The sequence below is a fragment of the Clupea harengus genome, chromosome 11 (genome assembly GCF_900700415.2).
Source record: "Clupea harengus chromosome 11, Ch_v2.0.2, whole genome shotgun sequence".
In the NCBI taxonomy this organism is placed as follows: domain Eukaryota; kingdom Metazoa; phylum Chordata; class Actinopteri; order Clupeiformes; family Clupeidae; genus Clupea; species Clupea harengus.
In genome coordinates this window covers 11,988,588-12,005,478 of record NC_045162.1, presented here as the reverse complement: position 1 = coordinate 12,005,478, position 16,891 = coordinate 11,988,588, and the positions used below count along the sequence as shown (strand labels likewise).

Here is a 16,891-nt window from a genome sequence, read left to right as displayed (position 1 = left end):
GCCCACTGTTAAACTAGTCTTTTATTTTGACAGGTATTATTTTTTGTTGATGGACTTTCTCTACTTCCTGAAGTGTACGCTGTCGGTAGACGATCGGTGGTAATTCGGTGGAAGTAATTTATTATTCCTTACATCCTTTATATTTGTCATTCACGTTATTTACGTTTACGTTATTCACCGCTAGCGATTACACCGACACAAGTGTAATTCAGTTGCTATTAATGTTGAACAGCAGCGTTAAACGTGACACAAAAGTCAGAAAATCGACATTGTCACTCAAGGACAAAATAAAGGTCATTGTATTAGCCAATCATACGTATATTTTTTTCCGTTCCAGTCAGGTGACTGGTCTTAACCAATCAGAGACCAAAATGATTTCCAGTTACCACTGTCGCTACACGATGGTAGTCCTTTGGGGAATCGTAGTCCCTCACATTGCGCATGCTCAGACACAAACGGTTTACGGCATAAGGCTCAACATCAACATCAACATATCTGGCTTGTCTTAACGCATAATGTAGGTTTATTTAACGTAATATTTAATAATGTTGTAAACGGTTTAAACGTCAACATATGGGGCTTGTCTTAACGCATAATGTGGGTATATTTAATGTTATATTTAATTATGTTGTAAACGGCTAACAGCATAAGGCTCTACATCAACATATAAAACGAAACTGGGGAGAGACTTTTTGATCCTCCACCTCATCTGTTTTGTCCACTGTGACATCTTCTTTGTTTTTAAATAAATGGTCATGTTTTCAAAAAACTGGCTTTCGTCGCTTTTCTCCATGATTGAAAACGGATCTGTCGTTGTGACGCATGCGCGCGCGGCTTCGCTGTCGACAGCAGTCGACAGTGTCGCAAAATGACGCATGCGCAATGTGAGGGACTACGATCCCCCAAAGGACTACCATCGTGTAGCGACAACCACCGATCGTCTGATTACCACCCATTGTCTACGGACATGGCCCAAGCAGGACAACTTTAGATTATATGACAGCTAAGCAAATTAGGCCAATTGCCTGGGGAGGAGGAGTAGGCCTATAGGGGTATGGTGTAGCAGGTCGCACCATCTGCAGCTGAATACCTCCAAGACCAAGGAGGTATTGGACTTCCATACCGTGGCTTGCAAAAGTGTACAACCCCCCTGAAAGTCATCGCCATTTTCACATCTACAAAAGATACTAGTTACACACACTTTCCCAGTCAGTATGTTAATTGCATTTATGCTGCAGTATACTTCCAAATGCTATATATTCTATTTGTCTGCTAACATTACAACAAAAAAAACCTTAAATATACTACTTGCATAGTATTCAAGACCCTGTGCTTTCGAGTTCCAGATTGAGGCAGATGACACATTTTTCGCAAATGATGGAAGTGCCAGTTTTTGGACCATAACTAATCATACTTACGTACTATCAATATGAATGGAGTGGAGAAGAGATCTCCTGGATATTAAAAATCACACCGTCTAAACATAACCATCCAGGTTGTGAAATAAGAGAGGAAATGAAGACTGAAGAGGCAAAGTGTATTTCAATTTTATTTATATAGCGCCAAAACAATAAAATTGTCTCAAGGAGCTCTAAACAGCCTAGGGCCTGAACCCTGTTAGTGCAAGCACAAAGGCGACAGGGCCAATGAAAAACTCCCTGTTGATCAGGAAGAAACCTTAAGCAGAACCGTGGCACATAAGGGAGTGGCCCATCTACTTGAAGCCGGCCGGGTAGAGATAGAAGGGGGGGCTTGGAGAAGGGAGAGAAAAAGGGGGGTGGGTTGATTCCACTGATTTCTGATCACATGACTTCCTCTCTCCCCAATCAACTCCACAACATCTGGTAGACAAAGCCCCAGATGTGTTGCACCAAAGTCAGGAAAACTTCCGGATCACTGGTGGACTGTCGGGAATGATAGCTGCACACTTAGGGAATCATCATCTCCCCCGTCCAAATGGGTCCCAGGAGAAAGGCAGAGATAGAAGGGCTCAACTTTACCACACTCTGCAGTGTGGAACAGAATCAGGCTGTCGGCATCATAGAACGACACCTGGCCTTCATCACAGTCCAGATACACACCCACTCGCCACGGCCGAGACGGCAGGTTCAGGGGGGTCTCCTGGACCCCAGCTACCACACTGTAGCCCCTGCCATGCTTTAGGTACATCATCACCTGCTCCTGCAGCTTGTCATCAGACTCCTCCACACACACCCCAACGCCCCAGTCCAGCTTCCTGCCCACCTCCACTTCCCAGTAGTTCTGGCCGGCCCAGAATTGACCCCGGCCCATGGCCAGTGGCCTGTAGTCTCGGTACAGGCCAAATAAACCCTTCCTGTCCGCCCTCTTGATGGAGCGGCCACTGCATGCCACTTTGGCATACGACTTGTCCCACAGATCGATGACATCATCATGGGGCACTGTTGGGGGGGGGTTACAGGAGAGGATTGTAGATAGATTGAATCCGAAAGCACGTACATAATATTATAAAACATATATAGATACAGTATATATAGATATGTCTTACAAGTAATATAAATACCATGTATTATACTGGTGTTTCTCCCCTCACCTGGTTGGATGTTTCTAAGTATGTCCTTCCACACAAAGAAGAGGAGATGTGTCTCATAAGGACCCAGAGAGAGGAAGTCACTGGACACACTCAAGTCTGCCATCTTGGATGAGAACCTGAGAGAGACATTCAGACAGAATGGAGGCATCTGGCTCATCTGTAGTCTATTAGGATTAGAGCTGGAAGATTGTGTTTTATGTACTTATATCGGTACGTACTGATGATATGTTGCGCTGCCGGTTCCTTCAGCAGATGACCCATCATATATCAGCATCTTCTCAACCATGTTACATCCCACCGAAGTCCACCACTGCACACATACACACAAACACACCAAACAGACATGCATTCATACATGCATACATACCTCAGATACATGAATGCATCAGTCGGTGAACTGGCATCTTTAAAGCACATATTCAGGATCTGATGAAATGTGAAGATCACCATAAGATCTCACCTAAAGGAACGTGATGGGCTGACTGCTATTCAGACTCGACTTCAGCATCCCCCCTTTGTTCCTCTCCTTAGTGTAGATCTCCTTAATCTTGGACAGGTTCTTCTGCATCGACTCCAGCACTCTCTTCTCCTCCTGCTGCAAGCACGTCTTCACCTCCTGCTCCTTCTGTCTGAGGAGCTGGTGCAGCTGCTCAAACTGAGCGGATATCTGCACTGACAACTTTCTGGACTCCGTCTGGGGTAGTGCAGGGACAGCTTTAGAAACTACATGTGTCCTTTAATAGTGCACTCACGATCAATTAAGTGCTTGATTAAAAGGATTCTTTGAGCAAAAGACATCCTGCTAGACTCTTAAATAAGGCAGAACTTTTTCCCTGAAGTCAAAACATTTACATTACATTTTCATGCTTTCATTTCACACACACCTTTATCCGAAGCGACCTATAAGCAAGGTAGATTACAACCTAGGCAACAGCAGGGTAAGGAGAAGTCATTGAGAACGGGCGTGATAATACTCAGTTTTACAATCTGATCTAAGTGCCATTAAAAGTGAATAGCAGCACTGGATGGTGTTGCAATGCTGTTGCCAGAGCCACCCATCATTCCTCTGACAGGCTATGGAGTTGGCAGGATTCAAACCTGCACTGCACACCATAGCATATAATTGCTGCATGAAGTAGGACGCAGGACCATGGCGTAGAGCAGGGGTTTTCAACTGGTTTTGTCCCAGGGACCACCATTCTGACTAGAAAGTAATTTGCGGCCCACTGATATGCCTGCACGCGCGAGCGTGTTTGTAACCGCCACCGCCACGCCCCCTCCCCCTGCACAGATATTCTGCCTATAACACTTAAATATGTGCAGTTATCAGGGTAGATCACTAACCGCCGTGGCCACGCCCCCTCCCCCCGCGCACATATTCCGCCTGTAGCACTTGTCAGTGTAATTTCTTCTATATTTTTCACGATATTCAAGAGTAATCTGGAAATGTGTTGAAATTCAATGGTGAACTGATCAACATAGGCTCTTGTCGCGGACCCCCTGCAATGCCGTCGCGGACCATCAGGGGGCCACGGACCCCAGGTTGAAAACCCCTGGCGTAGAGGTCTAAAATGATGGTGAATTCTTAGCTTTGTTTATAGCTTGTGCTAACTTCATTCTTTTGCATGCCGTAGCTTCAATGCATAGCAACATTTCTCTCCATGAATTACCTTTGTTTTTCCGATCTCACAATCCTGCATTATGATCTTGAAGTCCAGGCTATTATTCTCTTTAGACAGGAAGGCAACTGCTCCTCTCAACACACCCTAGAAAACAGAACAAAGCGTGGGTTCAACACTGCAACAGAATTTACTTTTCAATTGTTCAATCAATGGTATGTTTATATAAATGTATGTACAGTATACATGTATGTATGTGTTTGCATGTATGTTTGTCTGTCTGTATGTATGTTTGTAGGCCTACTGTACTGTTGTATTTATGAATGTATATACTGTACTGTATGTTTGAATGAATGTATGTATTATATATGTTTCACCACTGACCTTGCAGCTTTGTGCCATCTCTTCAACAGGTCTGAACTTGTGTCCCTCATGGCTGATTCCATCCCTGCAGACCAAACACACCAGTTGCTGGTCCGTCTCACAGAACAGCTTCAGCTTCTCCTCGTGTTGGGGACACATCAGCTCTGGCGCTTCCTGCCTCTGGGTCCCAGTCTCCGTCATCATGCTGGTGAGACTCTTCTCCAGCATCATCATGCCGGTGAGACTCTCCTCCAGCGTCTTCTACTCCAGCAGCTGCTCCCTAGCAGCGCCCACCACGTTCCTCAGTGTGCGGTTGGCTTTAATGTGTTTCCGGATGAAGGGGTGTCTGCACTCGGGGCACTGGCCGGAGCCACCACTGGCTGCCAGGTGAGCCCTGATGCACTCCCTGCAAAAGGTGTGCTGACAACGTAGGCTAACAGGATCGCTGAACTCACACAAGCACACGGGACACAGGATCTGCTCCAACAGGGCTGACGCCATGTCTGCAAAAACACTCAGTCTTTACAGCTGAAGCTGATGATCCCACAAGATAAATATCTGGTTCAATTGTTTGTGCAGGAATTATAGACCCGACTTCTGTGAATAGCAATGGGTCCTACACAGCCTACATAAAATGTTTCATACATTACTTTCAATCTATTCTTCACACAGGAGTGTAATAGGTCTACTGTAATCAAAGTAACAGGCAAAGAGCACTCAACCTACTGACGGTCCAGTCACTGCAGTCTCCAGCTGAAGCTATACCTCTGCTGTGTGGACTTCCAAACTCTGAAAACGCACAGGCTCAGTCGGGTTCAGAGTCCTAGAGCTTTTATTTACCGTACAGCAATAAATTCACAGACCTACTGATTCGCTGTCGATGTACATGGAACAGGAAATGAAACCTATTCTATTACTGCTACGGCTACTGTCAATGTGTTGATTCTTCAGAGGAGTACACAGACACAAGAGTAATTCAGATGCTATTAATGTTGAACAGCAGCTTTAAACGTGACACAACATTAAAAGTCAGGCAATCGCCATCGTTACTCAAGGACAAAATAAAGGTCCTAGTATTAGCCTGGTATTAGCCAATCATACGTATATTTTTCCCGCTCTGGTCAGGTGATTGGTCTTAACCAATCAGAGACCAGAATTACTTCCGGTTACCACCAATCGTCTACCGACATCTGTCACCACCCATCGTCTGGTTACCACCCATCGTCTACCGACATGGCCCAAGCAGGACAACTTTACATTATATGACAGTGAAGCAAATTAAGCCAATTGCCTGGGGAGAAGTATAGGGGTATGGTGCAGGTCACACCATCTGCAGCTGAATACCTCCAAGACCATACTGTGGCCTTCCATGGACTTTCATACCGTGGCTTGCAAAAGTGTACAACCCCCCGGAAAGTCATCGCCATTTTCACATCTACAAAAGATACTTACACATACTTTCCCAGTCAGTAGGTTTATTGCATTTATGCTTAAGTATATTTCCAAATGCTATATATTTTATTTGTCTGCTAAACATTACAACAAAAAAACCTTAAATATACTACTTGCATAGTATTCAAGACCCTGTGCTTTTGAGTTCCAGATTGACACGGATGACAAAATGATTCACAAATGATAGAGGTGCCATTTTTTGGATGATAATTAATCATACTTACGTGCTGTGAATATGAATGGAGTGGAGAAGAGATCTCCTGGATATTAAAAATCACACCATCCAAGGATAACCATCCAGGTTGTGAAATAATAGAGGAAATGAAGACTGAAGAGACAAAGTTGAATTCAATTCAATTTGATTTACAGAGCACCAAAACAATACAATTGTCTCAAGGAGCTTTGAGGAGCCTAGGGCCTGAAACCCCCTTAGTACAAGCACAATTGCGATAGGGGCAACAAAAATCTCCCTGTTAATCAGGAGCTCCTGAAAAAATTCTCAGGGGGAGCAATTTTTTTTATAATGATTAAGGTGACCCATTCAGTAGGTACATTAAGTTAGCCAACAAAATGTATTGACTGATCTTGAAAGTATTGACTTACCAAAGCAAAATAAGTCATCACATAAAAAATTATTCAGTGTTAGTGCAAGAAGCGAACTGTGAAACACACTGTGAAACCTATGAAAAGTGACAGTGGTAATACAGACCGCGACCGCGATTTTCTTTCGTTCCAATTCTTGGATGTAGGATTTCCCTCCCTTTGTAGAAACCTGTTGAATGGATACATTTGGTCTAAGAAGTCCTAATTGTTTTGTTGTCAATTTATCTTCATTAGCACGCCGACTAAAAAGGAGTTTCTGTCAAAGAGCGAATCGAGTCGTTGCACTGAACAGGAGCCATCTTGACAGAATATGCCTCTGACGAAGCTGTATGACGTTTTCATACGCTTTTACGTCCATTACTTATGACACGGCAAGGAGGGGCGAGCCCTCCTGGAAGCAATAGAGAATGCATTGAGAGCCCTGTTTTGTGAAAAAAATGGATTTAACATGGGAGTCAATGGGAGAGGTCTGGGGCGATTTTCATTTCGCCCCAAATAGCCCAGAAGGGGCGGGGCCATCTGAAGCACGACTTTTGCCTGACAGCTTGGCTGTTACCTGATTGGACAATGACATTAAAAGGCAGATAAGACGGTCTAGTGGTAGAATCCGACAGAAAAAAAATATAACATTTACATTTACATTTAGCAGACGCTTTTATCCAAAGCGACTTACAAGGAAATTGCATTTATACATCAGGATTTTTTTTTTCTTCCCTTTTCCCATCGGCAGTGCGTTGCCCCAATCTCCCTTATGGACAAGCCGCCCCTGATCTGGAGGAAACCTTAAGCAGAACTGTGGCACATAAGGAGTGGCCCATCTGCTTGAAGCCGGCCGGGTAGAGATAGAAAAAGGGGGGGGGGGGGGGGGCTTGGAGAAGGGAGGAGAAAGGGGGGTGGGTTGATTCCACTGATTTCTGATCACATGACATGCTCCCTCCCCAATCATCTCCACAACATCTGAACAAAGCCCCAGATGTGTTGCACCAAAGGCAGGAAAACTTCCAGATGACTGGGGGACTGTGGAGGCTGAAAGCTGCACACTTTTAGGGCATCATAATAATAATAATAATACTTTATTTTTATATAGCGCTTTTCTAAATACTCAGATGCTTTTGCAGATGGGTCCCAGGAGAGAGGCACAGAGAGAGGGGCATACCAGTAACACGTTGCGTATAGGCAGCATACAATAAACCTGAGACTACATTAAATTAAAAGGTGAAAACTCAGAGATGTATATATATACACAGAACTACATTGTTTCCTACCTCATTCTGTGTATTGTGTAAGTTGTGTGTGATTTTGTGATTTATTCCCTTCGGCAATCAAGGATTCTCTTAACACTTCCAGCCCCAAGGCTTTTTTTTTTTACTATGTTAGGTAGTCTGCCATGCCTGATATTTTTGTATATTTCACCTAACTAAAAACCATGAGGCAAAAGTGGCATTTATGATTATATTCTAGAACACCTCAGCAATAATAAAATGAGAGTAAAAGGAATGTAGTAAAAAACGTTTTTTATTAAAATGAAATCTAAAGACACTAAAATTAAATCTAGTTTTAGAGGTGCCCAGACTTTGTACAAAAACACATTGTTAATATTTTGGAAGTTTTCTTCTTTACTCTGAGCCCTGTAAACATAGGTGTTTGCTCCACATAGGTGAGTTTATCATTCAGAAAGTGTGTGTGGTTTCAATACTCATTTTAAGTAATATACAATGTAACACTTTCCTTCACTTAGACCACTATGCATATTGATGAGAAAGGTGTGAACATTCTGGGACACCTCGGTCAAGAACAATGGCCATAACGTAATGGGCCTGGAATGTCTTTGTTCCTACAGGTTTACTTGACACATCACGACCCAATAGTGATCACTGAATTACCATCTCCTTATCATATGAATAGTTGTCATTTGCTAATGGGAGGGTCGAAACCTCACTCAGAGGCTGAAATTTGCAAGGGATTCGTAATATTGTCCTTACAAAGTGATTATTTATATTTTAGTTTCAAACTTTACATATTTTAAAAGAAAAGGGTTCGAGGTTGCTGTGGGTGTTAGTTTTATGTTTCTAGGACAAAAACTCGCAGAGATTTTTAAATATATTAATCAAAATACCAAAAACCTTGGGGCTTGAAGAGAACTCAGAGAACTCCAGATCACTGAGGCCTCGTGGGGCTGATAGCTGCACACTCTAAGGGCATCATAGTCTCCCCCATCTAGATGGGTCCCAGGAGAAAGGCACAGAGAGAGGGGCACACCTTTACCACACTCTGCAGTGTGGAACAGAATCAGGCTGTCGGCCTCATAGAACGACACCCGGCCTTCATCACAGTCCAGATACACACCCAATTGCCACGGCCGAAGCCACATGATCAGGGGGGTCTCCTGCCCCCCAGCTACCACACTGTAGCCCCTGCCATGCTTTAGGTACAGCATAACCTGCTCCTGCAGCTTGCCAGGTGACGCCTCCACACACACCCCAACGCCCCAGTCCAGCTTCCTGCCCACCTCCACTTCCCAGTAGTGCTGGCCGCCCCAGTATGCAGTGTTGCCACTGGCCAGCGGCCTGTAGTCCCGGTACAGGCCAAATAAACCCTTCCTGTCCACCCTCTGGATGGAGCGGCCACTGCGTGCCACCTTGGCATACGCCTCGTCCCACAGAGTGATGACATCATCATGGGGCACTGTTGGGGAGGGAAGGAGGGGGGGGGGGGGGGGGGTTACAGGAGAGCATCGTGGAATGTGTAAACCTCTTTTATTTAAATAGATTGAATCTGTGAGCAAGTACATAATATTATAAAACATATATAGATATACTATATAGATGTGTCTTACAAGAAATATAAATACTATGTATTATTCTGGGGGTTCCTGTTGTGTGGCGTGTTTCTCCCCTCACCTGGTTGGATTTTTGTAAGTAGGTCCTTGCACGCAAAGAAGAGGAGATGTGTCTCATAAGGACCCAGAGAGAGGAAGTCACTGGACACACTCAAGTCTGCCATCTTGGATGAGAACCTGAGAGAGACATTCAGACAGAATGGAGGCATCTGGCTCAGCTGTAGTCTATTAGGATTAGAGCTGGAAGATTGTGTTTTATGTACTTATATCGGTACGTACTGATGATCTGTCGCGCTGCCGGTTCCTTCAGCAGATGCCTCATCATGCACCAGCATCTTCTCAACCAGGTCACATCCCACTGAAGTCCACCACTGCACACACAAACACACATACACAGATAGACATGCATGCATACATACATTACATTTTACATTTACATTTAGCAGACCTATTTCCAAAGCGATATACAAGGGGGAGAACAATCAAGCTATGACCAATAGAGACCTAGTGTAACAATAAATACTATTTTACATAAGAAATAGAAAAAAGTTCAGGAATGTAACTACTGATTCCATAGACTGTCGTACATACATACATATACACATACATACATAACTCAGATACATGAATGCATCAGTAGGCGAACTGGCCTCTTTAGAGCACATATTCAGGATCTGATGAAATGTGAAGATCACCTGAAGGAACGTGATGGGCTGACTGCTATTCAGACTCGACTTCAGCATCCCCTCTGTGTTCTTCTCCTTAGTGTAGATCTCCTTCATCTTGGACAGGTTCTTCTGCATCAGCTCCAGCACTCTCTTCTCCTCCTGCTGCAAGTGCGTCTTCACCTCCTGCTCCTTCTGTCTGAGGAGCTGGTGCAGCTGCTCAAACTGAGCGGATATCTGCACTGACAACTTTCTGGACTCCGTCTGGGGTAGTGCAGGGACAGCTTTAGAAACTACATGTGTTCTTTAATAGTGCAATCACGATCAATTAAGTGATCGATTAAAGGGATTCTTTGAGAAAACTCTAAAATAAGACTCTGAAATAAGACTGAAATACAAGTAAGACAACATTTTCCCTGTAGTCAAAACATTTACATTACATTTTCATGCTTTCATTTCACACACACCTTTATCCGAAGCGACCTATAAGCAAGGTAGATTACTACCTAGGCAACAGCAGGGTAAGGAGAAGACTTGAGAATGGGCGTGATAATACTCAGTCTTACAATCTGATCTAAGTGCCATTAAAAGTGAATAGCAGCACTGGATGGTGTTGCAATGTGGTTGCCAGAGCCACCCATCATTCCTCTGACAGGCTATGGAGTTGGCAGGATTCAAACCTGCACTGCACAGCATAGCATATAATTACTGCATGAAGTAGGAGGCAGGACCATGGAGTAGAGGTCTGAAAATGATGGTGAATTCTTAGCTTTGATTTGTTTTTAGCTTGTGCTAACTTCCTCCTTTTGCATGCGGTAACTTCAATGCATAGCAGCATTCCTCCATGAATTACCTTTGTTTTTTGGATCTCAGCAGTCTGCAGACTGATCATGTGGTCCAGGTTATCATTTTCTTTAGACAGGAAGGCCACTGCTCCACTCAACACACCCTAGAAAACAGAACAAAGCGTGGCTTCAAGACTGCAACAGAATGTACAATTGTTTGTTTGTATGCATGTACAGTATGCATGTTTGTATGTATGTGTTTGTATGTATGTATGTTTGTAGGCCTACTGTACTGTTGTATGTATGAATGTATATACTGTACTGTTGTATGTATGAATGTATATACTGTACTGTATGTATGAATGAATGTTTGTATTGTATATGTTTCACAGCTGACCTTGCAGCTTTGTGCCATCTCTTCAACAGGTCTGAACTTGTGTCCTTCATGGCTGCTTCCGTCCCTGCAGACCAAACACACCAGTTGATGGTCCGTCTCACAGAACAGCTTCAGCTTCTCCTCGTGTTGGGGACACATCAGCTCTGGCGCTTCCTGTCTCTGGGTCCCAGTCTCCATCATCATGCCGGTGAGACTCTCCTCCAGCGTCTTCTGCTCCAGCAGCTGCTCTCTAGCAGCGCCCACCACGTTCCTCAGTGTGCGGTTGGCTTTAATGTGTTTCCGGATGAAGGGGTGTCTGCACTCTGGGCACTGACCGGAGCCACCACTGGCTGCCAGGTGAGCCCTGATGCACTCCCTGCAAAAGGTGTGCTGACAACGTAGGCTAACAGGATCGCTGAACTCACACAAGCACACGGGACACAGGATCTGCTCCAACAGGGCTGATGCCATCTTGGCGAAGAAGAAAAAAAATATGAAGGAATTGTCATGTATCAGATTGATTTCAGCATAGGCCTACACTTAATAATTTAATTTTCGCTCTGAAAATAGATCTTAATCAAGTGCTTTCGATAATGTGCTTCTGAGAAGAGCTAACTAATCTTGTGTACCACTGAAGACGTGAAAAGTGTTTACAAAGTCTGAGGATGAGTATTCAATATAGAGAGAAACGGAATCAGTTTCGTGAGCTAACCAGTCTGATACCAGCAGACAGCGGAAACTAGTGAAAGAAATCAACAAACAACCATAACTGCTGTTATAAAATGCCAATTAATGCGAAGGGTCACAGCAAGACCTTACCAAAAACACGAGTTAATATGTTAGCAAGCCCTTTATCAATGTTGGTGATTGTTTTTGCATACCTTTTCAGTTTGCATGCAGTTTAGATAGCTAGTTTTAGACCAAAACTCCTTACTGCTGCTTTAAAACCAATGAATTTGAACACAAAATGGCTAAAATGCTTGGGAAAAACACTCGATACTTGTTGTCGATATGAAACTTTATCACCGGAAGTTTATTTATTTACTATACTATATCAAAATAAAAGCCACATGCGGAAGAGCATTCCAACGCTGGATTTCAGATGACGTATATGCTCCCAGTGATAACAGATCATTATATATTTAATATTATACAGTTAGTTCGAGATCTGTATTCTATGAGTGATTATATCTTGGCACAACCTCACTCCCTCACATGCTCACTCCAAAGACACATAGCGGTCTAAAATTCAAATTAATTGTAGAGTTCAGAACTGATTTAGTAAAGTAGTGATACAGTAGTCATATTGCAAACACACGATTATTATTGTTATTATTAACAATAATAATAATAGTAATAATAATAATGCATTTAAGTTAAACGCTTTTCACCCAAGAACCCAAAGATGCTTTACAAAAGATAAAAATAAAACACCAAAACCTGCAGTAAAACAATATTCCATGGGATAGATTACCAGTGGTGTATAAAGTACCCAAAAGCCATACTTGAGTAAAAGTAAAGATACCTTACTGTAAAATGACTCAAGTAAAAGTAAAAGTAACCTTTTAGAATACTACTTGAGTAAAAGTCTTAAAGTATCTGATCTTTACTGTACTTAAGTATCAAAAGTAATTTTCTGATATTAAATGTACTTAAGTATTGAAAGTAAAAGTACAAGTAAATGCTGTTAATAAAAAAGCAGAATTATGAAGTTTATTCCGACTAGAATGAGCATACTTATAAACTGGGCCTTATTTGAACACAATAGGCAATACTAAAGCAGCACCGAAAGTAACAACCCAGTCATTACTTGAAACTGACATTTTTTTGTTCATCTTCAAACAAAACGTCCTAAAAAGCCATTATGAATTTTTTGAATTTTATTCTTTGTAACATTTTGTGAATGGGCTCCTGAGTATCCCAAGGTATGCATAAGGCACAACCTTAGAGCAATAACCTGGCGATCTGATACAAAGCCATAGCATTACATCAGGATCATCAGTTTTACAAGCGAGTTATCGGTACAGTGACTGTGAAATACTTTCAGCAACATGCACACACATTCCTTGAACAATCACGTTACTAGCAGCTATTTTGCTTCACACTGCTACGTTACTGTACTGTACTTTATATTGTCACCATCCTAGCTAGCTAGCTAGATACCTCGCCAGAGATGGAATAAAGAATAAGAATAAATAATCTTTGTAGGTTATTAGCTAGCTTGAAATATTATATACAGATCTTACCCAGCGGTGAAAGAACATGACTAGTCTACAAGGTTGTGCTGGTAGCATGAAGAGGTCGTGGGGTTTATCATTTATTGATTGAGACCTGTATGCTTTTGCTTCGATTATTGTATACATCCTTCCACTGCATATTGCAGTGCATTTTGCCTTGATCTACAGGATATCGCGGAGATATTACTCCAAAAAGAATCATTGACACTGACAGACAGTATAGTGCAGGGGTGGCGAACCTGCGGCTCGCGAGCCGCATGCGGCTCTTTGCCGGCTGACGTGCGGCTCGGCTCCAGCTCGACTGCTCACTGACTTTGCTCTTGGTGTACAGAATTTTCATATTGTAAAATAAACATCTAAAATGCATATGCATATATTTGGCAATACAGACAAAAAGCTGTCCGATTTGAATGTGGTATTTATTCATGTATATTTTGTCATCACGCGATCTTGAGAGATGTCTTTAAGTAACGTTAATGTTCCAAACATGAAACATTCTAATGTGTGCACCCATTCTCAGAGAGTTACTAGCCAGACTAGCAGTAGCTACTGACAGAATGCCATTAATCCAGGAAAGGGCAAAGCTAAACGAAAATATGAAGATGAACACCGGACGTTTTTTGCCTGAATGGGAGGAATTCTTTGCGGAGCGAAATGGAAAACACCTCTGCTTAATATGCTAGACGTCACTGTCGCATTTTAAAGCCTCAAACTTGGAGCGCCGTCTCTCCACACACCATGCTAACATGGCCCAGGAGTTCCTAAAGGCACAGAGCTGTGCAAGCACAAGGTAAATACTTTGAAACGTCAGTCAGACTCAGCTTTTTCGGAAATTCACGAAGTACTCTGAAACGGTCACGTTGGCATCGTATCAGGTGTCATGCAATATTGCTCGAGCAAAAAAGTAATATAGTGAGGGAGAGTTTGTGAGGTCTTGTGTACGTGATGTCGTTGCTATCCTCAACCCTGAAAATGACGGATCATAGCGGTCTGTGTCAGACCTGCAGCTGTCAGGCACGAAAATTGAACAGAGGATATCTGACATTAACAACATAATTGAGACACAGTTATGTACAGATCTTGAGAAGTGATCCCTGCAGTAGCCCCCCCAAAAGTTTCCTTAGCCCCACCGAAAAATATATATGAAGTTTAAAATAGTAAAAGAAACGAAATGGTTAAATCATCTCGAGTTAATTGTAGATGTCGTGGCTCTTTTTTTATCATGCCGGTTCATTGATCCGGCGGGTATGCTACCTTACTCAGTAGCTTCGCCAGCTATAACTAGCTAGTGGACTCTAGCCTACAACGTTAACCTACTCACTTGAGCTGCAAATCCCTACCATGCTACAGTATAATTAGCACCTATCTCAGCAGATGTCTTCAATATGTTTATTTTTGTGCCATATTTTAAATCAAAAAAAATTTATTTCTCTTCCTAAAACCCACGAGAGGACACTATTTAAAAGGTTATTTTCAAAAAAATCTTATGGGGGAGCATGCCCCCAGACCCCCCTAGTTTTGCTGGGTCACAGGGAACATAATAGGTTTTAAGTAGGGGCTTTTCTTCACCAAAAGTGGGAACCTAGATTCGTGTGGCTCTTCGAAATGGTGTTGGGTTTTGTTTAGGCTCTTTGAGCTGGACTGGTTAGCCACCCCTGGTATAGTGCATGAACAAGTTCAAAAGACGTAGCAACAGTAACTAAGAGTATGGGGCTTTTGCGAACGGTCAATAGCGCAGTGCGCTAGGACCACTGATTCGCCAAACCTGCTTGCAGTCGTTGTTCTACCAAAGTCCCCGACGTTGGTCTCGTCACTCCCATGATTTTTTTTTTCTAAAGATGATTTGATTTTGTAACGAGTAACGAAGGTTTCATGGGAAATGTATCGGAGTAAAAGTATCAGTTTTCTTTGCAAAATGTAGCGAAGTAAAAGTAAAAGTAAACAGAAATATAAGTAGTAAAGTAAAGTACAGATATAAAAAAAAACTACTTAAGTAGCCTACAGTAACGAAGTATTTCTATTTCTACCGATTACAATCGGGTAATCGGGAGAATCGGGAGAGTTCCCGGTGGGCCGCTTCACTTCTGGGCCGGTCGAGATTTTTTTTTTTGGACATTTGTCGCGTTAGTCCATCTTCTCTTAAAGTAGGCTACACACGTTCCGCATTCTGACACCGCAGCCTCTGCATGGGTTGTACCATGCGAGGAAGTTCTCCCCTCCCAAATAGAGTTGGTTGGGTCCACAGCCCGTCTTTTCCAAAAAGTTTTCTCAAGATAGGCTGCCAAAAGCCGGGCCGGCCCTACCGCAACGATACGCGTCAGGGAGGATGGATGGGAGGAAGAGGCCAGGAGGGGCTGAAAAAGCCAGGTTGAAAAAAAGAAAGGCATTGGAGGAGGATGCTGCCAAATGTGCTAAGCTTACCGATTTATTTTCAAGAGGACAAACACAAGTGGCAACTGGTAAAGAGAGACATAGGCCTAATGATTAGCAACGTAACTATTCGGCTAACGTTGTAGCGTTGGTTAATATCGTTGTAGCGTTGTCAACCTATTCGCAAGCAAAATATTAAATTTAATTAAAATATTAGCCTTTTTATATCACCCAATATATGGCGATCCGTAGACTTTGCAAATATTATGCAAATATTGATAATATAAATTTTTCTTTGTAGCTTCTGAGCAGCAGATATAATAAGCCAGTCTCCTGCTGAAAATGATGAGCCCGAAATTTGCAATGAGGAGGCCATGACTACAGGGACAGGTAGAGAGGATAACACAGTAAACAATATGAATTAAAGTTATTTAATGTAAGAAAGAGCAGTATATCATATAAGTTTCTGTTGACTTTGTCCATCACACAGGTTGCATGTGAGAGAAGCTTCTCAACCTTAACATTTGTGAAGAATAGGCTACGAAGCTCATTGAGTCAGGACAACTTGGAGGCTTTTATGTTAATGTGCACAGAGAAGGAAATCCTCATGTCTATAAGCAACGACACAGTTATAGATAAAGTGGCTGAAACCAGTGCACTGCTTGGGCGGTTAGGCTGTAGATGCTGTTGGTGCTATCCGCAATCTAACTGTATACTGTGCTGTGAGTTGAACTGTAAACATTAGTTCAATATGCCTTTTTGTTGAAGAGTGGGATACGTTTCAAATGCTTTATTTATTTATTTCTGCTTTTGTTAATTTATCAACCTATCCTTGTGGAATAGTGGAATATTTTTTGTTAACTTCTCATCTTAAGTGGATTATTATTTAACCTTTACACTATTTGTTGAGCCATGGTATTAATAATAAAAAAAACTACAGAATAGTAAGAGCTGAACTGTTGCTTCATTTATCCAATTTCCCCTACCATTGAAAAAATGGGCCGGTCCTG

At 42.5% G+C, this 16,891-nt stretch overlaps 2 protein-coding genes across 4 annotated transcripts; both read right to left on the bottom strand.

Moving 5' to 3' along the window:
- Positions 1-1,531: 1,531 nt before the first annotated feature.
- LOC105906730 (zinc-binding protein A33-like) lies at positions 1,532-4,805 on the bottom strand. Of its 3 annotated transcripts, none has more exons than XM_031575604.2 (4): positions 3,033-3,168; positions 2,791-2,882; positions 2,573-2,688; positions 1,532-2,420 (listed from the first exon to the last, which is right to left on the bottom strand). In XM_031575604.2, exons 2-4 carry the CDS (start codon positions 2,856-2,858, stop codon positions 1,894-1,896), a joined length of 711 nt encoding a protein of 236 aa, XP_031431464.1. In that variant the 5' UTR covers positions 2,859-2,882; positions 3,033-3,168; the 3' UTR covers positions 1,532-1,893. The 3 variants fall into 3 exon arrangements, with proteins under 3 accessions (XP_031431464.1, XP_031431463.1, XP_031431465.1); XM_031575605.2 differs by lacking the exons at positions 1,532-2,420; positions 2,573-2,688 and adding exons at positions 4,243-4,338; positions 4,576-4,805 and having other exon boundaries at positions 2,810-2,882; positions 3,033-3,266; XM_031575603.2 differs by having other exon boundaries at positions 2,791-3,037.
- A 3,911-nt stretch (positions 4,806-8,716) lies between these two features.
- LOC105906725 (E3 ubiquitin-protein ligase TRIM21-like) lies at positions 8,717-12,754 on the bottom strand. The gene is made up of 7 exons (XM_031576135.2): positions 12,156-12,754; positions 11,296-11,745; positions 10,967-11,062; positions 10,144-10,377; positions 9,728-9,819; positions 9,510-9,625; positions 8,717-9,294 (listed from the first exon to the last, which is right to left on the bottom strand). The coding sequence occupies exons 1-7, from the start codon at positions 12,168-12,170 to the stop codon at positions 8,717-8,719; spliced, it is 1,581 nt and encodes a 526-aa protein (XP_031431995.1). The 5' UTR covers positions 12,171-12,754.
- Between the last annotated feature and the right edge of the window lie 4,137 nt (positions 12,755-16,891).

Excerpts from the sequence above, each read along its gene's own strand:
- LOC105906730 (XM_031575603.2), bottom strand. The coding sequence starts at position 2,921 with ATGCATGTCTGTTTGGTGTGTTTGTGTGTATGTGTGCAGTGGTGGACT. Across the intron at positions 2,689-2,790 it reads GGCAGCGCAACATATCATCA|GTTCTCATCCAAGATGGCAG; the intron begins GTACGTACCGAT and ends TGTCTCTCTCAG. Across the intron at positions 2,421-2,572 it reads ACTTAGAAACATCCAACCAG|TGCCCCATGATGATGTCATC; the intron begins GTGAGGGGAGAA and ends CCCCCCCAACAG.
- LOC105906725 (XM_031576135.2), bottom strand. Across the intron at positions 9,820-10,143 it reads AGCCCATCACGTTCCTTCAG|TGGTGGACTTCAGTGGGATG; the intron begins GTGATCTTCACA and ends TTGTGTGTGCAG. Across the intron at positions 9,295-9,509 it reads ACTTACAAAAATCCAACCAG|TGCCCCATGATGATGTCATC; the intron begins GTGAGGGGAGAA and ends CCTCCCCAACAG.